This window comes from Bipolaris victoriae, assembly GCF_000527765.1.
Source record: "Bipolaris victoriae FI3 unplaced genomic scaffold scaffold_60, whole genome shotgun sequence".
Taxonomy (NCBI): domain Eukaryota; kingdom Fungi; phylum Ascomycota; class Dothideomycetes; order Pleosporales; family Pleosporaceae; genus Bipolaris; species Bipolaris victoriae.
In genome coordinates, this window is record NW_014575332.1 from 137,294 (window position 1) to 161,538 (window position 24,245).

At 49.2% G+C, this 24,245-nt stretch overlaps 10 protein-coding genes across 10 annotated transcripts; 6 read left to right on the forward strand and 4 right to left on the reverse strand.

The window, feature by feature from the left end:
- Positions 1–1,052: 1,052 nt before the first annotated feature.
- COCVIDRAFT_103407 (hypothetical protein) lies at positions 1,053–4,727 on the reverse strand (the record flags this gene model as incomplete). The annotated part of the gene is made up of 1 exon (XM_014699595.1): positions 1,053–4,727. The coding sequence occupies one exon, from the start codon at positions 4,725–4,727 to the stop codon at positions 1,053–1,055; it is 3,675 nt and encodes a 1,224-aa protein (XP_014555081.1).
- A 1,402-nt stretch (positions 4,728–6,129) lies between these two features.
- On the forward strand, positions 6,130–7,497 carry COCVIDRAFT_27993 (hypothetical protein; the record flags this gene model as incomplete). The annotated part of the gene is made up of 6 exons (XM_014699596.1): positions 6,130–6,206; positions 6,259–6,325; positions 6,378–6,388; positions 6,453–6,510; positions 6,559–6,673; positions 6,761–7,497. The coding sequence occupies 6 exons, from the start codon at positions 6,130–6,132 to the stop codon at positions 7,495–7,497; spliced, it is 1,065 nt and encodes a 354-aa protein (XP_014555082.1).
- A 584-nt stretch (positions 7,498–8,081) lies between these two features.
- On the forward strand, positions 8,082–8,369 carry COCVIDRAFT_103269 (hypothetical protein; the record flags this gene model as incomplete). The annotated part of the gene is made up of 1 exon (XM_014699597.1): positions 8,082–8,369. The coding sequence occupies one exon, from the start codon at positions 8,082–8,084 to the stop codon at positions 8,367–8,369; it is 288 nt and encodes a 95-aa protein (XP_014555083.1).
- Positions 8,370–8,374: 5 nt separating this feature from the next.
- On the forward strand, positions 8,375–9,304 carry COCVIDRAFT_103260 (hypothetical protein; the record flags this gene model as incomplete). The annotated part of the gene is made up of 2 exons (XM_014699598.1): positions 8,375–8,602; positions 8,654–9,304. 2 exons carry the CDS (start codon positions 8,375–8,377, stop codon positions 9,302–9,304), a joined length of 879 nt encoding a protein of 292 aa, XP_014555084.1.
- A 504-nt stretch (positions 9,305–9,808) lies between these two features.
- Positions 9,809–11,221, forward strand: COCVIDRAFT_103296 (hypothetical protein; the record flags this gene model as incomplete). The annotated part of the gene is made up of 2 exons (XM_014699599.1): positions 9,809–10,064; positions 10,119–11,221. 2 exons carry the CDS (start codon positions 9,809–9,811, stop codon positions 11,219–11,221), a joined length of 1,359 nt encoding a protein of 452 aa, XP_014555085.1.
- Positions 11,222–13,197: 1,976 nt separating this feature from the next.
- COCVIDRAFT_39149 (hypothetical protein) lies at positions 13,198–13,461 on the reverse strand (the record flags this gene model as incomplete). The annotated part of the gene is made up of 1 exon (XM_014699600.1): positions 13,198–13,461. One exon carries the CDS (start codon positions 13,459–13,461, stop codon positions 13,198–13,200), a length of 264 nt encoding a protein of 87 aa, XP_014555086.1.
- A 3,307-nt stretch (positions 13,462–16,768) lies between these two features.
- On the reverse strand, positions 16,769–17,035 carry COCVIDRAFT_103367 (hypothetical protein; the record flags this gene model as incomplete). Its single annotated transcript, XM_014699601.1, has 1 exon — positions 16,769–17,035. The coding sequence occupies one exon, from the start codon at positions 17,033–17,035 to the stop codon at positions 16,769–16,771; it is 267 nt and encodes an 88-aa protein (XP_014555087.1).
- A 1,900-nt stretch (positions 17,036–18,935) lies between these two features.
- On the forward strand, positions 18,936–19,978 carry COCVIDRAFT_39151 (hypothetical protein; the record flags this gene model as incomplete). Its single annotated transcript, XM_014699602.1, has 3 exons — positions 18,936–19,442; positions 19,526–19,756; positions 19,820–19,978. The coding sequence occupies 3 exons, from the start codon at positions 18,936–18,938 to the stop codon at positions 19,976–19,978; spliced, it is 897 nt and encodes a 298-aa protein (XP_014555088.1).
- A 931-nt stretch (positions 19,979–20,909) lies between these two features.
- On the reverse strand, positions 20,910–22,772 carry COCVIDRAFT_103263 (hypothetical protein; the record flags this gene model as incomplete). The annotated part of the gene is made up of 1 exon (XM_014699603.1): positions 20,910–22,772. The coding sequence occupies one exon, from the start codon at positions 22,770–22,772 to the stop codon at positions 20,910–20,912; it is 1,863 nt and encodes a 620-aa protein (XP_014555089.1).
- Positions 22,773–23,161: 389 nt separating this feature from the next.
- Positions 23,162–24,165, forward strand: COCVIDRAFT_39153 (hypothetical protein; the record flags this gene model as incomplete). Its single annotated transcript, XM_014699604.1, has 3 exons — positions 23,162–23,317; positions 23,457–23,721; positions 23,780–24,165. The coding sequence occupies 3 exons, from the start codon at positions 23,162–23,164 to the stop codon at positions 24,163–24,165; spliced, it is 807 nt and encodes a 268-aa protein (XP_014555090.1).
- Between the last annotated feature and the right edge of the window lie 80 nt (positions 24,166–24,245).

The following is a 24,245-nucleotide window of genomic DNA, read 5'->3' on the forward strand; positions in this document are numbered from 1 at the left end:
ATCCAGTCTGGCTCGACTTCATCCTGATTTAGCCTCTCCGCCACACCCCCCTTCCAGAGACGCTCAAACGCAAAGACTCGATCCTTGGTCGCTTACGATAACGGCATTCCTTCTTTACGCTTCACTCCTGTCGATATATCTACGTGTACACACTGCGCATTTTCATCACTCCTTTAGATTACTTGTTTTTAAAGAAAAAAATTGGCGGCATCTTGGTGGGTGTTGCAACGGCCGTTGGTCTCGGTTTATTGTTGTTTTTTTGCCTCTGGACCGACTTGCACAAAGCAGACGATGGAGCCAAGGCAGATCCCCTAGCCACACTCCTTTAGTCTTTTTTGAGAGGGGAAGCAAAGCTCAGGGTACCCAGGCATCTGGCGCTGCAAAGGAGTTTTTTTGATTTAGGTTGTCATTTAGGAACGGAAAATGGAGGAAGGACAAGCTGAGGAGATGTTCTTGTGAACCTATCAACCATAGGATAATATTTTGCCGTGTAGCAAAGGCGGGGAAGAGAGCGGAGGGAGAAGAAAAGATGAATACGAATTTTAGTGCCCTGTTGGGTCTGTCCCTTTTTCTTGTGCAATTCCCATGATCCACCAACATAACGCTTCATCTTCTACCATTTACAAAACATATCATGAACATTTTGCTATTGTCCTCTACATCTCTACAAGTATCCTTCTTTGCAAATCGCCATTGTTGACGTCCATCAGTATATATATTACCTAATACCTCCGCACACCCATTCAATAAGCAACATTTGAGAAAGAATAAAATATTCTGCAAAACAAAATAGTCATAAGGAAAATCCCGAAACAGGCAAATGGTATCTTGCTAAGCACACCTCATGAACCCCTACGCTGGGATCGCCAGAGTAAATAGACGAAAAGAAAAGAAATAAAAAACAATAAAAAGAGGACTCTTCCATCCATCCATCCCAGGGAATGAATGCAGAGAAAAACTGGCCCTGCAGCGAAAGGGATTTGGGACCGAAACTTTTTTCCCTCCACGTTCCCCCCTTCCACACTCACAAGCTTTAAAAAGTACTGGCATCCCTATCCACGACGAACACTTGACGCCCCCCTCGTAGGAGGAGTCCTCCACTCATCCTTGAGCACCCACCTCCCCCTCTGCGCACTCCCGCTCTTCTCAAGCGTAGCAATCAACTTGAGCATTTCCTTGAACTCCTCGTTTCTACCAGGCTGCGCACGACAGTAGTGGTCAAAGTGATCGACAAGCATGCGGCTGGGGACTGTCCCGCCGTGAGTAAGCATAAAGTCACGGATCATTTCGAGCATCCGGCGGCCCCGGAAAGTCTGGGGCGTCGTGCTAGTAGTGGCAGCAGCGGTGGTGGGGGCGTCTGATGTCGTACTGGGCACTGGCCGGCCTTGACGCGCGGCGAGGTTGTTGAGGATCGAGGTTGAAGAGGGGAGGCCGCCGCGAGCACCTCCGCGTCCACCACGACCACCGCGCGTAGATGGGCCTCCTCCGCGAGGGGCGTCGGGGCGTCCTGCTTGACCGAATTGGCCGGTCCAGGTCGGGGTTCCTGCGGGCACGTTTCTCGCTTCTTCCATACTTTTTTTCAGCTGCTCGGCTGCCAGGGCGGCTTGTCGCTTTGCTTCGCGTTGGATGTAGGCGGGATCGGCTTGCACTTTGCGTTTGCGTCCCCCAGCTGTCGAGTTCATAATGGCATCGTGCTCGAGCACCGAGTGGACGCCGGTTTTGGCAAATATGGTAGACATGAGACGGGAATCTGTGGGCGTTTTGTCGTCGGTAGCAGCCCCATCTTCGTTCGTGGGAGTCTCTTCAGAGTCGGAAACAGGAGCTTTGAAAGCTTCGGAGCGTGATATGCCTTTTACAGCTGCGAGATCCTTGGCTGCTGTAGCATCTTCCTTTTCTTCTACTGCTGTTTTCCCATCCTCTTCGAATTTGACTTCGGAGCCGCGAAACAAGTTACCGGTTTCTGTCTCCCCCTCTGCACTCTCAACACCAAGTGTGAACAAATCGTGCAAATCACTCATCTGGAACGTCTGCCGCTGTTTTGGGTCCTTCAGCACTTTGTTGGTCAAGAACTGCTTGAAGATTTGACGATGGTAGATCTTCTCTTCGATAGTACCAGCCGACATGAGGCGGTAGATCTCGACTTCTCGCTTCTGTCCCAGACGCCACGATCGCTCTCGAGCCTGAATATCAGTCGACGGATTCCAATCTGGGTCGTATATGATAACGCGATTGGCACCTGTGAGGTTGACGCCAAGTCCACCGACTTTCGTGGTGAGTAAGAAAACATGAAGGTTCGGATCCGTGTTAAACTCGTCCACCATGTTTTGCCGATCCTTGATGGGTGTCTCGCCATCCATTCGCCGCCAGTTGATGTCAGGAAGCTGGCTAACGAACTTTTGCAGGATGTCAAGCATGATACGGTGCTGAGCAAAGAGTAACGTCTTGTGCCCGCCCTTCTTCCACAGCGATAGTAACTCCTTGACGACCTGCATCTTTCCCGATTTATTGGCATTGCCATAATCGTACCCAGGCTTCTTGGACAGAGTCTTGTGCTCCGTAAGGTCAGGATGGTTGCATATCTTGCGGAGATAGTCGACGCCGTAAAGCATCTGGCGCTTTCCGTTTGCGATCGATCTCATATCCTCTGATGCTAGAAAGGATTCGTAAGCTTGTCGCTGCTGTTTTGTCAACTTACAGAACAGCACTTGTTCTTTCTTCTGTGGCAAATCAGTTGCAACATCAGCCTTGAAACGCTGGAGCAAGTATGGGCTAACAGCATCTTTTAGGGTTTCAGCGCATCGGACTGCAGTCTCAAACTCTAGATTCGAAGCATTTGCATATCCTCCACGCTTGATTGGAAATTCGAACTGGTTGCGAAAGTTGACAAGGGTACCAAGCCGCATAGGGAAGACAAAGTCGAACAGTGACCAAAGTTCTGTTAGATTGTTTTGCATTGGAGTTCCCGAGAGGATGATGCGGTTTGGTGTACGAAGTTCCTTACAGTGAATGGTAATAGCAGTGTTGGGGTTCCGAATCTTGTGTCCCTCATCTAAGATGGTGCATTCCCATTCAGTCGGAATCAGAAACTCGGCGTATGTTTGCAGTCCCGAGTAAGTGGTGACGAGTACGTGTCCATCCCGCTTGACTTTTTCGAGTATCTTCTTAGCAGCTTTACCAGCGCCAGTCAGAGTCGTATCGTAGTCGCCATAGTTCCGAAGCTCCATCTCCCGTTCTATGCGGTCTTCGCGTCGGGTATCTAGCATACCGCTACCAGACGTATGTAGGATAGATACACGTAGAGCTGGCCACCAGCGGTGAAACTCATTAACCCACTGCTTCATGACGGTTGCTGGGCATACCACAATAACAGGCTTGGTTAGTAGCTTCGAATAATGTAGGCCTGCAACGAAGCTGACGGCCTGTATTGTTTTACCAAGACCCATCTCGTCTCCAATGATACCGCCCACGTTTTGAGAATACAGTTCCCATAACCACTGCACACCCGTCTTCTGATAGTCGAATAATGCTGGATAGATATCACCGGGAATTCGAAATCCACCATCGAACTCTGCATCGGCTTCAGTAGGATGAGGCTGGTAACAGTCTTCTTCTTCTTCTTCTCCTTCTTCCTCCGCAGTTGTCTCGCCATTATTGGCTTTCGCCTTCCTCCTTGCAGCTGCTCGGTTCTTTGACCAAGTCTCAATGCGTTTCCGGTAGACTCGCTCATTACCGTCATCAACACCTGCAAGATCCTCAACCACTGCTTCTTCTGTAGATTCAGCTTTGGCCTTCTTCGGCTTTTTGCCCTTGGCTTTGCGCTTGCGACCGGTAGCTTCCTCTGCATAGGAGTCATCTCCGGCTGTGTCTTGCACGTCTTCATCCGACTCATCTAACGTCGCAAGCTGGCGATTGGTCATACCAGGCTCGAAGGCATCATCAGAGTCCGGATCTGTAAAACCGATTTCTGCACCGGACTCGCTAGCGGGAGTAGCCTTCCTTCGCTTCCTAGAGCGTGCTGGAGGATGTGGACTGGGAGCTTCCGAACTGGACTCGACGTTATCAAAGCCAGGCTTCATCAAATTCCGGTGCGAAACAGGTCCATTTGCTGCCTCGACCACCATGTCTTCAACCTCGGCATCCAGCATGACCTCCCCTAGAGTCCCCGAGCCCGGTTGATTCTGCACCAACTTGGAGAAAGGCGTAATTTTTCCTGTGCGAATAAGCCACTCACGCTGTGTTTCGTTAGGTAGGGGCCCATTTGCGCTATCTCCCGCTGCTTCATCTGCCCCAGGTTCTTTGTGGCGATCGTTGATGCGCTGTTGTATGCCATCCATCTCTTTATCCAGGTCGTCGATCTTCTGTCGATATGCTGCCATCTCGCCACGGAGCTTTGCCTTTTGTGTATCGAGAGCTGGTAAAGCCAAACGGTTTTTGAGCTTCTGTATAGCAGCCTCTGCTCGCTTTGCCTCAGCCTCCAACTTCTCTATGCGCTTTTTGTCGCGAGCATCTGCCTGCTCTATGAGCATCTGGTCGGCCTGCCGGCCAATATCTCGTTCCAAGTCGTCTTGTGCTCGAGTACCGGTTGTCAGAAATTTGAGTCTCTCCGTTTCGTCCGCATCCGAGGCGATGCCTTCGTCTGGGATCTGGTTGCCATCGTCGGCTGGAGCGTCGTCAATTGTGGTGGCAGGCGCCACAGGGGACGCTTCGTGTGCAGAGGGCGACACCATTTTGAGGACGAACTTTGAACAAGAGGCAGGAGTTCGAAAGGACGTATCGTGGGTCAAGACGGGTGAAGACTGGCTGGTGAAGCCCTGCCACTGTCAGGTTGAAATCAAGGGAAGGTGCGCTGAAGGCAACAGCGGGCAGGCGCACAGCGGGAAGGGACGCAAGCCAGCAGGCTATGGTATAGGTGAAGGCATCGCGACAAAAATTAGAATATTAAAGACAGTGTATCAGGCGACGCTACAACAGAACATGCCGAGTAACAAAGTTACGACGACGATGAATACTTTTGCCCGTAGCGATGATATCACTACCCAGAACGCGCTAGGCGGGCGGCCGCGGCTCACTTCCGCGTTACTTACCATCGCCCCTCGACGCGTCTAGACATGTAATGTATCCAAGCGTCGAACAGACTAGGAAAGCCTCCAACACCAGCACATGTACACGTCAGCCCAACAAGGAGTTGCATTCCCTGCTTCACTAATTGCAACTGGTCGGGTTCTGCGATGAGCACCGCTTGTTGCATGCCATGTCTTCTTCTTGTCACACACCTTAGCATAGAGCAACCCAGACATATTCACTGGACATATTAGCCCAACACTTCTGCGTTCAGCCTCGTGCATGTCGTAGCGGTGGCGCCAGTTCGAAACATACCGCTCCCCCCCTTTCTTCTCGAAGACTGACTCGTAATCTCAAATCAGATCAGTTGGGCACGTAGGCATTTTGTATGCAACAAACTCAGCTGGACCCCGGGGCTTACATACATGCTATATGATCTGCTTGGCTGCACAACGCATCACCAATAAGAGCCGGGATCTAATGTAAATACTTGTGTATGTTGTGAAGGGCGCCTCACCCAAAGGGCGCAACCCTCAGTGGCTACAGCAAGTATCGAACTGGCTTGCTGTCTCATGCGCGGCCCTGTCTTCAATATGAAAGTTTATCCGGCCCATGCTACGACCCAGCAGAGACGGTCGCCTAGAGAATCCTCCCGTGGTGGGATGTGGGGAAGCGAGGCAACGTTACTCTGCGTGCAGGGCGGCTCACCTGTTTCGGTAATGTATTACCAGGATCCCATCCTTTTGTCAATGCTTTAGGCATTTCCTTCTGTGTGTTTGGGACAGTTTGGGCGAGACTGAGTCGCCGCTCGCCCGCTTCCGCTCCTGATCAAGCCACTCATGATTATGATGATCCCGTGGCCGTCCGCCCGCTGCATGATGGCGTTAGAGGGCGCCATGTTGTGGGCCATTGGCTGTCGTGTATATGTTTGATAATCAGGGCTTGTGTTTCCGTTTCGCGCGAACGTGAACATGACTTGTGTAGCTCCTCCCTAATACCAACGCAGCAAACCTCCATCTGCTTGTCTCCATGACATGATCGTTCGTCTTGCACCGACACCACGCCCACATGGCTCCTCATGGACTGCTTTCCCTTGTACTGGCCTTTGCGCTCACCTCTACGTCGACCATAGTGGTGGCTCTTAGGTGAGCACGTGTCCGCACAAATGTCATCAGGCCCTGGTCTAACGCATCTCAGATTTTACACTAGGTACTTTATCGTTGGAAAGCTTACTACTCCCGACTGGATCATGCTCCTGGCACTTGTATGTTGATCATCTATGACCCATCAAGAAACCTTGGCTAACACTAGCACAGATAGGGACCTGGTACGATACACCTTTTTATACATGTACACAATACAAAGACTAACATTTACGCTCTATCTCGCAGGGCATCTACAGTGGTCAACTGGTACATGGTGCAATTCATGGACCACAGCAGCGTTGATGTAAGCTACCGCTGCCCATTGAAGCGATGGAAAACTGACATATTGGAGCCCAATGTTCCGGACACAATGGAGAGGGTCGTTGTTGGCGCTCTGCTATCGATTTGGTTATATCGATTGAACTACATCATCGACCTCTGCCTTGTCAAAACATCAATCCTACTGTGTAAGTCGTGTTTCGTGTTTGAACCCTCTACATTGCGGGGTTCCGGAATTTGGATGTCCAATGTGCATGTAGCTGATACAACAACAGTCTACAATGAAATCGCGGCATCGAACCAACGCTTTCACTTTGGCATTCGAGCTCTACTCTTCATCAACATTGTTGGTGGAATTGCCTTTGCCTTTGCCTCCATCTTCATGTGTTATCCAGTCGCTGATGCATGGTCGTTTGAGGTCTTCATGGGCGGAGTGAAGGGTAAGGCAGCCACGCAATGTTATTACCCAGGACCTTTTTGGCTCTCCAACGCTGGCTACAACCTCGTCACCGACGTGATCATCTGGACAGTGCCGATGGCGTTTTTCATGAATCTCCAGGCAATACCACTAAGACAGCGTCTCGAGCTCGTAGCGACCTTTTCGGTGGGTATCGTAGCTATCGTCGCGTCGGTAGTTCGACTTTACACGATTGTGCTCTGGTTGTCTAGTTTGGAGCAGCAGAGAATAAACACGGCAAATGTGTTGATATGGAGCCAGGTGGAACAGCACGCCGGTCTCATAGCAGGTTCTATCCCGTTCTTGCGGCCATTATATCGTCAAGTGCTGGCTAGGGCAAGGAGAAGAGAGCAGAATAGCCCCAGCCCGGCAGCGCATCTAGTTGAGGAACCTGCACCAGAGATGGTCCAGGGAATGCTCCGGAGGCCCATCCTTCCATCAACAACCTCTACATGTGGGTCGAGCAACCGGGAGTTCAGGCGACCCGAGTGGGTTCTTGAACCAATTGAGCCTGTTGGGAAGGATTGTATTTGGGAAGTGCCGCACCCTACTTGAGGCTTTTTGTTTTCAACATACAGGATGTGTTATGACCATGGTTTGGATAGATTCTAAAAAGGCGTAACATTTGGTTGAGGGCGAGTCGCAAGACTCGAGTTAGAGGCAAGGGCTATTCGATATGTATAATGGATAACATCATGACCCATTCTGATAAGCTAGCGCGCAGGGGTGTATCTGGTTACTCTGCCGTTTGAATTCTCTCGAGATGGAGAGCAAGTAGTATACCCCTTCTTGGCAAGACTTGATGGTAACGCCACAATTGGCCATGGTGGTATGACATGCCGAAAGGCGCCACAGATGCCGGTCTGGCGACTGTTCATGTGTAATCAGCGGTTGGTGGGCTCACCGTGACACGATCCACTGAGGGAGCGGCATAGAGAACATGGCGAGAATCTTTCGGCAGCGGGTTAGTAGCAGCTAACCCCCTATGTGGCAGAAGGCGGTCAGCCCCAAGCGGTCGTAGTGGGCGGTATGTGATTGGTCAGCCGGCAAAGGCGCATCTCTGGGCAGGCACTAGTGCCGTAGTGTGGACGCGTCGGCCTTCGGAACAGCAGTGAACCTGGGTGGCGAAAGTGGTACGAATGGCGATCAGGGCGCGGCCAATCTGCAATTTACTTAATCCACCGCCTCCTTTGCCGCTACTTTGCTCGTACCCTCACTGCGTTACCGCCAATCGCTCCCTCATCACCTCTGCTCCTTGCAGTCATTCCTTCTTTTTTTCTTCTAGTCTCTGGTACAAAAAAAAGAGACATCCACAACGGTTGTGCTGCGCATCGCGACCCTGCAAAATGTACGTCCCTGACGCAATCCGCATCCCCCACAACAACACATACTTACTCGCTCCAGGAACAACGCAACCTCAATCCTGACGCCCATGGCGCAGGACACGTACTGGGGCTCTTTTGAAGAGATTTCCAAGTACAATGTGCAGCTCAACTACCTCGAGAGGATGTGGCTGACCTGGTACGCATGGATGGGCAACGACATCCTGGCCACGGGCATCATGTCTTTTACTATCCACGAGCTCTTCTACTTTGGCCGCTCGCTCCCCTGGATCATCATCGACTGCATACCCTACTTCAACCGCTACAAGATTCAACAGGTGCGTTGCCAACTACATGGGCTTGGCATTGATGAAGCTAATTCAACGTAGAACAAAATCCCTACTGCTTGGGAACAAACTCAATGCGCCCTCCTCGTCCTCCTCTCCCATTTCACTGTCGAACTCCCTCAGATCTGGCTATTCCACCCCATGTGCCAGTACTTTGGCCTCCAGACCTCTGTTCCCTTCCCCAGCATCTACAAGATGGCATACCAGATTGCCATTTTCTTCGTTTTCGAGGACGCATGGCACTACTGGGCCCACCGCCTCATGCACGTCAGCTCATTCCTGTACAAGAACGTCCACAAGATTCACCACCAATACTCTGCCCCCTTCGGTCTCGCCGCCGAGTACGCCTCGCCCATTGAGGTCATGGTTCTGGGTTTTGGCAGTGTCGGTGTTCCCATTGTGTGGTGCGCCATCACCAAGGACCTTCACATCCTGACCATGTATTGCTGGATTGTGCTACGCCTGTTCCAAGCCATTGATGCCCACAGCGGTTACGAGTTCCCCTGGAGTCTGCACCACATCCTGCCTTTCTGGGCAGGTGCTGAGCACCACGATGTTCACCACGAGAAGTTCATTGGCAACTACGCTAGCAGCTTCAGGTGGTGGGACTTTGTCCTTGATACCGAGGCTGGTGCCGAGGCCTCCAAGAGGCGCAGAGAGCGCAAGATGGCCAAGCTCAGGAAGGCCCAGTAAAAGAGGAATGAGCAATTGTAATGCGTACGGAGAGACGTCGGTCCTGGCTGACTTTTCTGACCGCCAGTCTCAACGTGGAGCTGGCATGAAAACGGCGTTTTTTGGTACAGGGAAAACGCAGTTATGCATTTGGTGGTATTAGACGGCACAGACCCTGGATAATAGTATGAGTGTTGGCTGTACATAGGAGCCGGGTCTCTATTAGAACATCTATATAATAATTGTTACGGTCGTTATGCTTATACACATCCATTTCATATCATGCAAAAGTGAGCTGGCTTTCCGAAAACCGGACGTTCCAAAGCAAAGTGGTGTATTGAATGTTGCTATTGTTGAGCAGTATGTACGGGACTCGAACGACGCCCCTGGTGATAGCGCGGAATGGTCTTGGCGCGGCGAGGCCTGGCGCGCGTCGGCATTCCGAGCTTCATCAACTTTCTTTGGCCCTCTCATAGCCGCACAACCACCACCATCACCGAAACTCCATAATAACCCGACGACAAGATGAGCTCCGGACGCCCAGTCGTCCACCAGGACTACATTGCGAAAATCAGATATTCAAATGCGCTGCCTCCTCCACCATGCCCTCCCAAGCTGCTAGACATTCCCAACACCGGCCTATCGAGCGGGCAGTACACGTCGGCGGGCTTTGCATCTAGGCTTGCGCGAGAACAATCGCTGAATATTGAAGCTGATGCTGAGCTGGGTATGCCCATCGATCTGGTCGGTATTCCCAAGGTATTCGATGGAGATGAGTCTGGTAAGTGAATCTACAGCAGCGCAAATGGCGCACAGCGATTGACGCGTCGTATAGCTATTCAGGCTATGCCTCACCCGCCGCCGCTCAGTGCCGCAGATAAGGCGCTGATGCGACCGCCAAATGCGCTCGGAAAGAGTACCAGCCACGTCTCGGGCGCTACCTTCTTGCGGCGAACGGAATACGTTACCGCAAGTACCACTGGCGGCTCTAAGTTCGAATCGAGCAATTCGTCCAACACTATGCGCCTGCGTAGGAAGCGGAAGCAAGTCGAGACGTCCCTCGATGATCCTACAAACATCTCGCGACACATTCTCAAGGGCTTCAACATTGCCTACCCAGCAGATGCGTACAATGGACAGGACAACGCAGAGAACATTAGGGCGGCAGAGTCGACACCTGAAGAGCGACTGGCATGGAACAAGCCCAAGCACCCCAGGAACCCCAATCTCAAGCTGCTCGACTCGTACCCGCTTCTTCCAGACTGGGACGCTACACCCGATACTGGTGGATACATGGTCTTCAAATTCACCGCACCACCCATCAACAACCCACTCGATCCCTCATACGACCCACGACTTGACGTCGCTCTTCTCCGTCCCGCCGGTCAGACCATCCAAGATCAAGAGCGGTACATGGAAGACCTCCAAGCACACAAGCTCGACCCAACAGTCCCGCCACCCATCGCACGCTACCAATTCGAGTTCTTCCTACCCTCAGATAAGAGCAAAGTCCGCGGCATCAAGCGCAACTTCACCACACACGACCCCACCAACGAAGCCGATATCGACTTTGACATTGCCGAAGACGACGAAGGCCAGCCCCGCAAGTGCTTCAAATACGACAATATCCGCACCTACGAGACATCGCAGCAAGTCGGCGACCCAAGCGATACTTATGGTGATGTCGTCGCCCTTGCACTATACGACCCCGAGAAACACGAGTCTGAACCCCTGCGCGATACCAAGTTGCAGAAGGCAGCATACTTTTACCCTATTACTCAACGGACGAGCTTGAGGCCGAGAAGACCTGGTCGTGTCGATATGACGGAGGAGCAACCTAAGGTGGATATCATTGAAGCTGCGGGTAAAGATCCGGAGTCGCATGAGCGGAGGGAGATGTATAGGAAGAGGGCTGAGGGCATGGATATTGGGGAGTAGAGTTATTCTATTTGATTCGTGGGGGCCATTCCTTGGGAAATATTAAAGTCGTAGGGAACAAAGACTTAGGGAGGGTCTTTATGTATTCTGAATATGGAAGACTGGGATTCATTTTGCACCTTTTTTTGGAGAAATATTCATCAGCGTGGGCGTTTTATAAGTTGGCATATGGAAGGGATTTTATTGCCATGCTCGAGATCAATAAAATGGGGATTTTTTCTGAATACGAGATGATGTGCAGATTGGTGGGTTGAGTGATTCGTGAGGACGTGTCCTTTTGGTTTCAGTGATGTACAGTGGAGTGAGTAGGGGGGTTATTAAACGTCTATCTTCTTTCCGTCTTCCTTCGTTTTTCCCTTCGGATTGAGAAAGGCAAAAATAGGTTGGAATAATGCATGTATATGTCTAGTATATCTGAACACTTGCTCTCTATGGGACTCTGTATTGATTTAAAAAAAATACTAGAGACAACATCGCTATTTCAAAGCCGGATCACCTCTTCGCATAAAGAAAATAAGTGTGAAAGGGCGGCGAGGAAGATGCCTAGGTGGCTTGCGGTTTCTAGTCGGGAGCGCCAGACGCTCTCATTGCATTTGTACCAAGGTACATAGCGCTTTTGTCTGTGTCGCCGTCTTGGGCGATTGTTCGATGCGTCTTGGCGGGTGGTTGGTAGGATAGACGGGAGAGCGGCGGTTTTGTTGTTCTTGTTTCCGTGACTAGGCATGATAGTAGCGTGGGGGAACGCGATCTACATGGAGTCACGTGTTAGTGATGTGGGAAGGGTTCACGCTAGGTGGATGGATTGTATGCGCATACCGAGGAACAGGATAGAAGGAATTGGGTATTCTTTACACTGTAGTGGGATTCAAGCGGTATAGTAGTCTTTACTCTTGGGAGTGTAGTGGTGTTGAGGGTGCGAGATATTGTATTATTTTCTGGGTTGCCCAACTCCTATACATATATTCTCTCCGCGTCACCGCCCAGGCGACCCTTCATTACTCGCCCTTTCCTAATTTGCACAGAACGCCAGTGTGAGACAAGTGAGATAATTAGTGTGGTGTTTGCAAAGAACTAGCCTACTATCAGCTTAGTGACTCCAAGAGCTGCCGTGGTGAAAACACCGCCACATACTGAGAACTGCCCCTTCGCGCGCAACACAAAACACCGTTTGGGACCCAAAGACTGCAGCCAATGGGGGGTGGTGAGGAAAGCGTCGGAAGGCGTCATCGTAGGCACGCCACGCTTGTCTTGCGCATCTCTCTGATCCCCCTCGCCTCGTACCAAGCACAAAGATGTCGAGGCTAAAATATTACAGAGTTCTTCATGCGAGGCAGTGCGAGGCGGAGCTGGCCAGTCCAGGGAGATCACGTTTTTCACGCAGTAGGTTCTCAGTCCGGAGAAATAGCCTTATGGTCCAGGCGTCCCCAGATCAGATGAAATTGTCTCCTTGTTTGTGTTACTACGTTCGAGTAAAGCGTCACTTGTTTGGCATTAGCCGTCAGAGGCAAGAGCTAAGATATCTGGTCATGTGATCAGCCGTGTAGAGTGAGGATTGTTGTTGTGGTCTCGGAGGCGTGGATACGTTATGGAGTTGTTTTGACACTGGGTGGAGTGGGTCATGTGTGAAGAAAAGTATGGTTGGTGATTGTTGGTGGAGTGATTCAGGGGGTGGGATGGAAGATGTACGTGAGGGAGAGCTATTCCTTCATACTAGCAATGTGCGGTAAGCTGAACAGATGATACGCAAAACAACGTCAATGTAATATTTTCTTTCCTAGAAAACAACAAAATGAGTTGGAGTAACTGACGTGTAACAAGTCTAGAACACACGAATAAAAAAGTAAAAACGAAATCGTAACCATAATACGAGATTTGTAAATGCTGGGGTCATCAACAACGGTGATCCATCATAGCCCTCTTGCTCTATACAACTCCACAACACCGAGAAAATGATAGAAGCAATGCATATTCCGTCGTTATTCCGCCCTTAAATCGCCTCGTCGAAGGAAGAAAATGAGTGTTATAAGTGCGGCAAGGAAGATACCTAAGTGACTTGCGGTATCCAGTCGAGAGCGCCAGACATTCTCGCCGCATTTGTACCAACTTGCAGCACGCTTGCGCTTATGTGGCCTATGTCGCCGGTTTGAACGATCGGAAGACGCCTGTTGAAAGTTGGCAGGTAGAGGTTGGTTGTGAGTGGGTAAGATAGGCGACGTAGCGGTGTTTCTGCGAGGAGGCATGGTGGTGCTACAACGGGGTCTGGACAATAATGTGTTAGTAATCTCAGAGGGTGTGTTCTAGGTGAAAGGACATTGCTCGTACTTCGATGCAAGATGCACAGTATCTTTCTAAAGAAGCTCAGTGACGGTTAGGAGGGAGGTATCGTAGTGTTTTCCGTGTTGGCACAGTTGTTCAACTTTATATATGCCCTCTTTACCATTTATTCGCATCAACAGTTATAAGCAAGTCCTAAGCAACAAGGGGTCCAAGCGGTAGTATAAAGCCCCACTTTTATGTTCGAGATTACCAGGCTGAAAAATGAACGGTGAGCGGTAGGCTGTCCGCTTCGCATGCTACGTGGAGATCGATCCTCTAGTTTTAAGAACTGGGCATATCAATTGGCCAGAGCCTGAGGCTTAGCTGCGTGGCGCTGCGTGGCGCATGTGCTTAGCCCTTTAGCTCTAGCCAAATGGGAGACCTGCACTAGTGTCGTGAGATAGTAAGCTATTCAATCAGCTGATAGAATACGATTTGACTTTCTTTTTCTCCGTTTGCTATATAGCGTATCAGATCAATTATCTTAGAAAAGAATGGCAGGCCTTCAGCCACCTCGTCACTTGTCAAGGAGAGAATCCGTCTCGTTACTTATAACATGCCCCTCACGTATTCTAATATTATAGGCCTGTTTAGCGTTGTTTCAATATACTATATCAAGTTTGGCGTATAAAACCGACAAATTACATGCACTGTCCCATCTTGGCCACAGCTCACCTACAAACTCCAACTAACCCTGACTTTATTTACTTTCGCGTCCAATCACTAAATGCCGTTCCCCCTTAAGGCAGTATGCCGAAAAGAATGAAATACGTTTATACTTGTAAAGGTAGCTTCTTACCTACTGACATAGGAACAGCTACGCACTACTACACCCCACTAAGCACTTTAGTTAGCTACTTTGGTATACAAAGATTGTCGATTTCTCGGAAAGTTCTATTTACTGTATCAAGAAAGCGTACCATTCGCGGCACTGTTATAAAGTATATCCTATACTGCACAGTTTTGGTAATTACTACTTTTATGCGAATAGTACTACCAGTGGTATTCTAGTCCACCGAGAGTGCGTTTCGGCGTCCAGCCCATAAAATGACCTTCTTGTTCTATGTCACTTCCTATTAAAGTGCCACTTCTTAAGCATCGACGGTCAAGGATAACAGCGTGTGTATCTAGTCATGCGATCAGTTGTGTAACAGAAGAGTCATTGCTGTGACCTCTACTTTTTGGAGGAAATGGAGGGTTTGGACTCGAAGATAATGGTGAGACAAATGATGTGCATGAAGAAACGTCAGATATGCAAGTTCTGGTCAACGGTGGTTGCAGTTGTAAACTAAGTAAGCGAGATGTGCAAATAGGCCGCCCTGCAGTACAGTGATCTGCTGCAGACGAGAAGCGCCGCTTTTTGCTGCTGGGCGCGCTCTGCGTATTTTGGCCCTTTGTCTAGGCGACTCGCCATCTAATCCAGGTATATGTCAGTATGAAGACAGTCCCACTCTTCAATATGAGTTCCAGCGTCATCGTTGATACCTAGACTCCTAAGCCAGTAGATAGGCAACGACGCGGACATATTAAGGAGTAGCATATTAAGTTGATGAAGTGTTTGGAAGAGGTCGTCGGGCACCTTCTCCTCCCTCTCCCACTTCAACGCGAAGGGTAGCAGATGTTTTTCGAGGAAAGCGCGGCACGCCGTTTAAAATTTCTTTGTAGTACGGAAATGGCATGCCAGCCAGCCATGTTGGCTCGAGAGGGGGATCTGAAATAAGGTGGCCATGATTGGATAGAATGAAACGAATGACTTAGTTGTTAGGTTGTTCGAATGCGTGACGTTTTCTCAGTACGTATGAAGTATTATAGAGACACGGCATCAATGAAAGGAAGATGCTCTTATATGTGGCTGACAAGCCTATAATTGATGTTTTTCCTATGTTCATATTGAGACATAGTATCGTATTTAAGATGTGAGCTGACGATAACGACAGATGCCGTGGTGCAATTTGCGGAGTTGATGAACAGACAAGGTCCTTTCGGAATGTGGCAAAAAAGCCAAGGTTCTTCCCATTTGGCATTGCACCCGAGAGTAATTGAACTATCTACTCTATTTCACCATTGAGGTAAATATCAAGCGTGATAAGGTCAAGACAGGTATCGCTCTTTGGGGGGGGCCTAGCTTGTACATAAATTAACCAAGTTTAGACAGTCCGTACGCCGTAAAATGCTAAACTAGATCGTACAGATTTTACAACCTAGAAAACGGACTAGTTCCTAAAAGATTAATCCGTAAAGTGACTGTTGAAACTTCTGGGAACACTGCCGTATAGCTGGCTCTAGAGGAAGATTGTTATTGGGGATTGTCTTAGAGACACTGCAGTGGGATGAATACTATTTCATAGCCCTCCTATCGTAAGTACATGCTGCATTATACTCCTTGCTTAGTGCTATGGGGCGATTCGGCTACCCAAAGCCGACGTTGGGATTGCGGAGTGTATGGTTGGCTTATTCGACAACATTATTTAAATAGTATATGAGCTATACTAGTCCCACCACCGTAGATGTGAAGGAGTAGCTCTGGTTTTGGTACAATGTTCAGGGAATGTCAGTCCGCGCTTCGCATTAGTTATTCCGCGTACTCTTACTATTTATCTACCAGCCTGTTCCACGCACTTGGACGTATATGCCTGATCAGAGTTCCTTGATATTGCAGAACCGTCTCTTTCTAGTCCTTGCCTACCTGAGAGCCTGGATCCAAGTGATGGCGTATAGTGTAGTACATAGGGTCTCCACCTCGGGATCAGGTGGAGATTCAAGTATATTTTTACGTGATTGGACGGTATTCAAAGAAAGCAATCTTTAATATCTAGCATAGCTATGACTAGTGATATTAGACGTTTTCAAACCAGTTAGATCGAATGTCTTCCCGCACGAAACACCTCTTGGATTAGTTATGATATGTAGCTTAAGCTGCAGCGTTGGCCTCCCTTTTCGAGGTTACTACTTAGTTAAACGCCACTTGTTAGGAACTAATCATTAAGAATAAGGACGTGTGTATTTAGTTACGCGATTAGTCATATAGTAGAAGAGTTATTATTATGATATCTAACTTTTAAGAGCCGAGACAGAGAGGGAAATGTAAGGTTTAGAGTACCTCGAGTATAGTATTAAAACTAATTTTGTCTAGGGTAAGAAAAAAGAAAAAACGTCCGCAGCAAGTCATGAAAGACTGATGGTGTAAATGGTGATGATATGAGAATGGGTAGATATATGCACTAGTCACCCTCACTGCTCTACAGGGCCTCGTCGAAGGAAGAAAATAAGTGTTATAAAGGCGGCGAGACATATCCCAATGTGACTTGCGGTTTCTAGGCGAGAGCGCCAGACATCCTCGCCGCGTCTGAACCAAGGTAGAGCACGCCTGTGTCTATGTCGCCGATGAAAAGGTGCTTGTTGGCGGGCGACTGGGAGGTTCTGGTTGTGAATTGGTAGGATAGATATGGGGGTCGCATTTGCGTTGTTGTTATTGTTGTTGTTTCTGCGAGGAGGCATGGTGGTGCTGGAAGAGGTGCTGTAAGTATAGTCATGTGTTAGCACGATGCGATAAGGTGTAACACTAAACGAACTGCAAAATTACGTACGTGAGGATAGGTAGGAAACAGCTAGATTATCGCTCGTAGAGTAATGCAGGATACCTAGGAGCCTTTCCTCTAAGGAAATGCTTGGTTTTAAAGACTTGGGGGTGTTGTAGTGTTCTACGGGCGCTAAGCTCGATATAGCAGTGCCCATTTTTCGAAACTGTCAGACACGACTCTTCTCAAGATAGGCTTAGCTCAAGTCCCTTTTGTTGGCGAGGACAGAAAAGTACCCCCCCCCCCCCCCACTTTGATACCGCACGGCCAATCACATGGACTTTTCCCACCAGCTCATGACAATGGCCCACCTACGTACAGAGGTGGCTTTCAAAAGTTATTGCTGACAGGGATAATCTGTATCACTACCGAAGTACTACCAGAGCTGATCGGATCTGTCCTTCTGCCCGTCCTTATACTCATTTCCGCTATCAAGTCGAATTATTTCTTTAATATAAAATGGAATCCTCTCTATCCAAGCTTGTATTTAGTGTTAAGGCAGCTCCTACTACTAGTGTAGCCATGCCTTTGCCCCTTCTACTCTATTTTTTAGTACTCTTTTGCTCATTATTCTCCTTTTAAGCCATGCCTAAGCTAGCTTAATAGAAAAGAAGATTTTACTGTAACGATCGAGGCACGCGTACAAATATTAGTATTCTAAGTCATTTTTCATTTAAAAACTCCAAAAAATGGGTAGATATCTACTCCTCCAGCTTCAAAAAAATTAGTGTAGATGCTAAGACAGTCGGGCCGATAGATATCCCTGTCAGCAATAACTTTTGAAAGCCACCTCTGTAAACACCAGCCTGCGGATGCAGCTCGACCTAGCCGTCTAGCGCACCACACACAACCTACCATGGTGGGGAGAATCGGGTTAGCCGGCTGCGCTCTGCGACTAGGCTAGAACCGCCGCTCCTAAACAGATACTGCCACAAGCTTGCGAAGCGAACGCGAATGCCTTGCAACATCATGGCCTATGGGCAATCTTGTTTTATGTCAATTCTTAGTAAAGTGGTACTTACTAAGAGTTAGCCGCCAATGATACGAGCACGTTTCTTTAGGCATGCGACTATTTGAGTGTGGGAAGAGTTATTATTGTGAATTGGAAGATGGAAAACGGAAGGCGGGAATCTGCAGATGTTGCTGCGTTGCAAACCGCCCTGACTAGGTGTCTTGCTATCATGCAACTTTCCTTACACTTTGAGATGCACATCTACGACTAGACAAATTTAAGGTTTGCAGGCTTTCACTATCTACAAAATCGAGACGAGATTAATTGTAGTTCTGATGAAACTTAGTAGAACACACCACTGCAACGTGCATAGTACTAGTGGTAGTAGGTATGCAGCGGACTCAAAACAAAAACCGCGAAATCCAAGCGTAAGCCATATACTACATGCACATTGTTGCAGTCGCTCTCCACGTGCAATCGAGTGATAGACATTTGAGATTCCGAGGCCCTTGCGCTATTGCTCATAACTATAGTGACCCTGCCCCGGGGATCGCCTCTCGATCCTAGTTCCGAAATTGACCCGCTTCGACTCGATCGCATATAGCCGGGGTCATCCGCAAGGAAAGCTTGAATCCCACGCTTTTGAGTTCTCACCTCATTCCTTTCCCGCCTCCACACCAGGCATAATGAGATTAATGTCCTGCGCGTTTTACTAATTCGCACGACATTTTTACAGTGCCTTTGATCGGAATCTCCAGTCAAACTTTTACAATAATCTTTAATAATTTACCCCTTTTGTATACAACAACAACAGTCTCTCTTATACCCGCAGAACCGCGACAACAATAAACAACACTTTTTATTAATCATGACATCCCACCAGGACGCAAAACCTTCGAAACCATTCTTCCCTTTTACCATCCCGAAACTGCATCAAAGTACCGATCTCCCCACTTGGTACGCTCACAACTCTTACATCCAAACCGCATACCGCCCCATCACAAAATCCACGCGCCTCTGCCTACAAAGCCTGACCTATCTCCACAACGAAACAATCAACATCTACTCGCACCTGATCCCCGCGGCCCTCAGTCTCTTCTTCAGCCACTCCTTCAGCACCTCTTTTGCGGAACAGTTTCCGCACGCGACGTGGAAGGATGAAGTCATGTTCCGCGTGTTTCTCAGCACGTGCGTCATTTGCTTTGGCACGTCGGCGGCGTATCATACGCTGATATGCCACTCACGTGCGTTTGCGCAGCTCTGGGTACGACTCGATTTTGTGGGTATTGTCGTGCAGATTATAGGGTCGTTTATCCCCGGGATTTATTTTGCGTTTTATTGTGAGCCCCGGCTGCAGAAGATTTATTGGAGTATGGTGAGTTCTTCCTAGCCCGCTTTGTTGATGAGATTGGAATTTGCTACGTAAGGAGTTGATGTTGACTTTTTTTGGGGTAATAGATTATTACGCTGGGAATTCTGACTGCGACCATTGTTCTTAGTCCGGGTTTGCAGGACCCAAAGTGGAAGTATTTACGCTTGTCGACGTTTGTTGCTATGGGGTTATCTGCCTTTGCGCCGATTATCCATGCTGCTAGTCTTTTCCCTTACTCCCAGCTCGACCAGCAATCTGGCTTACGCTACTACTTCCTCGAGGGCGTTTTGATCCTCGTCGGAGTTGGGTTTTATGCAGTAAGTCTTCGACTGACGTTGGTATTGACTTGATTGCTTTTTTATACTAACTTGCATCTGTAGGCTCATTTCCCAGAATCCTGGAAACCAAAGCGATACGACGTTTGCGGCGCGTCGCACCAAATTTTCCACATCGCTGTCGTTCTGGGCGCTGTAGCGCATTATTACGGTATTATGAGCGCGTTCGAGTGGAACTATGCCAATCAACGCTGTGCGTGGTGAATACCGACGTTTTATTGAACTTAACCAAGCACAACGGTATTGGTTCGTCGGTTGCTTTTTAATATGCGCAGCGTACTCTAGTGCCCTGCGACGAATCTCGGGCCATTATTTTGGCACTCGAGAACGTATTTCTAATGTAATAGGTCACGTCTGTTTGTCTGTTCCCTAAGTCATAGATTTACGCCCTCTTGACTTCGGTGCCATACACCTTGCATCTATAATGGTATTTACTACATAATCGATCATTTAATGTTTAAAAATAAACAATCATAATGATTTTAAACCAAGCGGTTCATCACAAGAATTTATTTGGTATTCCCTCCACCACGATGCAGTTGAGCCGTTGTTCACGTTACCATTTTTTCATTATTAGTCCCAGGCCCCACTCGCCAAAAAATTCTCTAGCTTCCCGCACTTCGCCAACATACAATCCTTGTGTCCATATGATATTCTCAGACGAATCTGTTGATTCCTTTCGTTTTGCTCTGTTCTTCACGGTGATAGATTATGAAAATTCATAAATACTCATCGAACAACCAATCAAATGGTGAGATGGCCGAGTTGGTTATGGCGCCAGGTTAAGGTTATCTTAACATTATATTCCTGGTCACGAAAGTGGCGTGGGTTCAAGTCCCACTCTCATCAGCATTCGTCTAGATCCGTCTAGATACCCCAGGTTCTTTTTTCCTTCTCTTGTTTTTTGTTGGGCCTTTGACTTGAATTGACTGTGAAAGATATTCATAACAAGAAAAGTCGTAGATGTAGAGGGGCTCACCAGTTGGGGTAATCATCTTTTTTTCTTCTCTTCAATATCTTTACAATCATATCGTTCACAGCGGAATGTACTCAGTGTTCCTTGGTGTCAGTCCTTGTAAGCCGTACTCGACTTGGAGACGTGATAATGAGAAATTTCCTGTGCAAAAGTGACCCATTACAACTCCAGTGTCCCAATTCTGCTTCCTGCATTGGAGTTGTTACCCCAAACACCCTCGCCTACCCTCCTCCTAACCATGGTAAGCACGTCCTGTCTATCACCATTTTGTTCGAGCTTCCTTCCTAGCGTCTTCAAGACCTCAAACTTTGCAGTTGCAACGATGTAGGCCGCATTCTCAGCATCACCACGACCGCCGACGAGGTTGGAAAAGGTCGTAGCTGGTTTCAACAGAGAAGGGAATACTCCGCCGCTGATGCTGGGATCGAGGATTAGATCGATGCCGGACTTTGGGAAGGAGTTAAGACGGGCATATGTTGGATCGTTTACGGGAACGTCTGGGAGGGGTTCGGTAGACCATGAAGCCGTGATGAGGGCACCCACGAGCGTCAGAGCAGCCAGGGCATTTTCCTTCATAGCAATAGTTTCCATGTGAGTTGTCAAGTCAGCGAACATGGTCGGTTTCTTGCTCCAGAAAAGGGCAGTCAGGAGACGCGCATATATGGCTTCGGTCTGTGTACGCTTGCTATCGGAACCTAGGGCTTCGGTCTGTGGGAATGTGACTTCTTCTTTCGGTGGACCATGGAAGACGGCTGCTAATGTTTTCAAAGCATCTTGGTTTGTCCTGGTAATTGGCATGTCTAAAATGATACAGTCGTCCCAAGCTGGCCCAGAGGCTCCCCGTGGAATCAGTGTTGATCTCGGCATTGCAGCGATGATGTTCAGATTGCTTGCCTCGCACTTGCGGATATTTCGATGGACGTAGTCACGAATAATTGACATCTCGCTGCTACTCTCAAAGTTCTCAGGGTAACATGAAGCGTAGTCGCTGATGTACTGTGCTGTCCGATTGCTCAGGAAGGAATGGTCCACACCGGGATTTTCTGAAGTATGGAAGTCGATCAGGTGCTTGTGAATGCCTTCCTGTTTTAGGAAGTCCAAGGAGAGGCTTGAGTCATAGTGGGAGAGATGAGGTCTTGTCTGAACCTTTGTGATAAGTACGCTATAGAACTGGATTAGTGACATGTGCATGAGTATGTCGTCTTCCGTATTGACCATTTTCAATGCGGCGTAGTGGAGTAAGCCTTGGTTTTCTTTTAAACCGACTTCTTGCTCGACAGGGAGACCATATGAAGAGACTACAGCATTCCAGTCCATAGCAGCAACGCGAGGCAGCCATGATAGAAGCCTAGCTTGGGAGATGGTCTTGTCCCGCTTGCTCAGAAGCGGAGGTGGAGGTGAAGTGAGCTGTTTCAGGGATGTATAGTGATAGTATAGCGAACTGATGTCGCGGTCGCTGAAAAGCCGTCGCCACATAGGGCCAGTGCCATATGTATGTAGTGAAGACTTGCCATCAATGGCTACAGGCTCGTTCTTTGATACTTCGAGTAATGAAGTGAGAAGGTCTTCGGCTTGCGTCGCAACTCCCTCATCTTGCGTACACAGCCACAGACGGACTGTGGCTAATATGACTGATGGACGGTTGGCCAGGGTCTGAGCATCTGTGCTACTTGCGGTGGCCTTCTCGAGCAGTGTGAGCAGAAGGCTGTGGAATGGAGTAGCCTGGAGATCGAGGCCAATCTCAAAGTCGATATCTTTGATGTCCTCAAAACGGTATGGCCCAGCTAACTTGACGATGAAATGTACGAGTGGCGACGGATCTTGCTGAAGTTTGGGTAACAAGGCGGCTATTTGCAGGAAAAGCGATCTAGTGTCCTTCCAGCCATGGCTCCTATATTCCGGAGTGTTTGTGGAGAGCTCGCATCGTTCGAGCAGGTCTGTATCCAACGGACAGGTAGGATCTTGGTCGACCTTTTGCAGATGGTCCGAGAGCTCACTGAGGACTGCTGTTGGTGTGGCCATGGTTGAGCTCCAGCGGGATAGACGGTACAGTAGAGAGGACAAGGGCTCAAGTTGTAATGGTAATGACCTCGGTCTTGCTACTAGTCTGGAGTACGGCTGATAGAATAAGCTGTAAAGGAATGTTCTAGCTCCAGCTCATGTGATTTCGCGTCTTAGGTCGAATGCACGCGTTCCCTGTAGCCTTGGATGGGTGAGGGGCGGCGTGTGGCGGGGTGATAGGTGGGTGGATGCAGATGGGACCCCACTCTCAGCCCTAGCAGACCGCGGCTCGAGCTGCACCCAAATAATTTCTGACTCGGCAACTTTGCCCAACTCTTAACTTGACGACATCGCCCTTGGCCTTGATCGCGGCGGAACCAGCACACGGGTCGCGCAGGCTTAGAGACAACATGCCGCCAGCAGCAAGAGGAGGAAGAGGCGGAGGGCGTGGTGGTGCGCGCGGAGCCTTCAATCCCGCACGAGGAACAGTTACCATCGCAGGCACAGAGCTCAACTGGGATCTGACTGGCCTCGACATCCAAAAAGGCCCTGCTGAGCGTTTTCCCGTGAGCTCACCCTATTCTGGTGTATCTACTTGACTCTGCGCAATTCAAGTGAGCACGATGGGCTTGGCGCATCGCGTTGCCTATCTTCACATCATGCGCCCGTAGCACGCCTTTGGACCACTCACTGAGACATGAACAGGAAGCACCTCCTCCCCAGGCGCCTCCACCGACAAACGATGAGCTCGATATGGTCCGACACCACCTCGCGGTGCGCGACCGTATCCACGAGGGCCCCTTCTATACCATCCTTAACGACGGCATGAAGAACGGCCTCAAGAGGAAAGCCAACGAGCCCGCGCCCACCGAGGCTTCGCTTTTCGACCCTTTCACCGGCAATCAGACGTACTCTGCCAAGTACCTAAAAGTGCGGAGAAGACTACCCAAGCTGGACGCCCGCCCATACGGTGAGTAGATCGCGTAGACCACCATACCTGTACCCACAGAACCTGACAAAAACCACAGTCGTCGACCTCTTCCCCGCCGAGCTCCGCCCAACCCTCGACGTAGACGGCACCCGCACCGACGGCACCGCCACCAAAAAGCGCCGCACCCTCGGCGTCACCAAAGTAAACGCCGAATCCCAAATCGAGCGCCTCATCCGATCCGAGCAGCTGCGCACCAACGAAGCCGAAGCCCGCGCCGAAGAAGAAGGCGACGAAGACGCCGATGAGGACGAAGAGGATGCAGACGAGGATAAGCCGGATGCCGTGGACGAAGAAGATAACTGGTCTGCTGCTTCTACCGACTCGGAGGAGTCGGACGACGATTACAATGCTGAACAGTACTTTGATAACGGCGAGGATGACGATATCGATGATGCTGATCCGTATGAGAATACGTATGAGTAACCGCTTTAAGATAACGGGGACTCCATGGAGAAAAAGCATGGGCAATGGCGCGTATGGAGAGTCATTTTTGCCATTACATC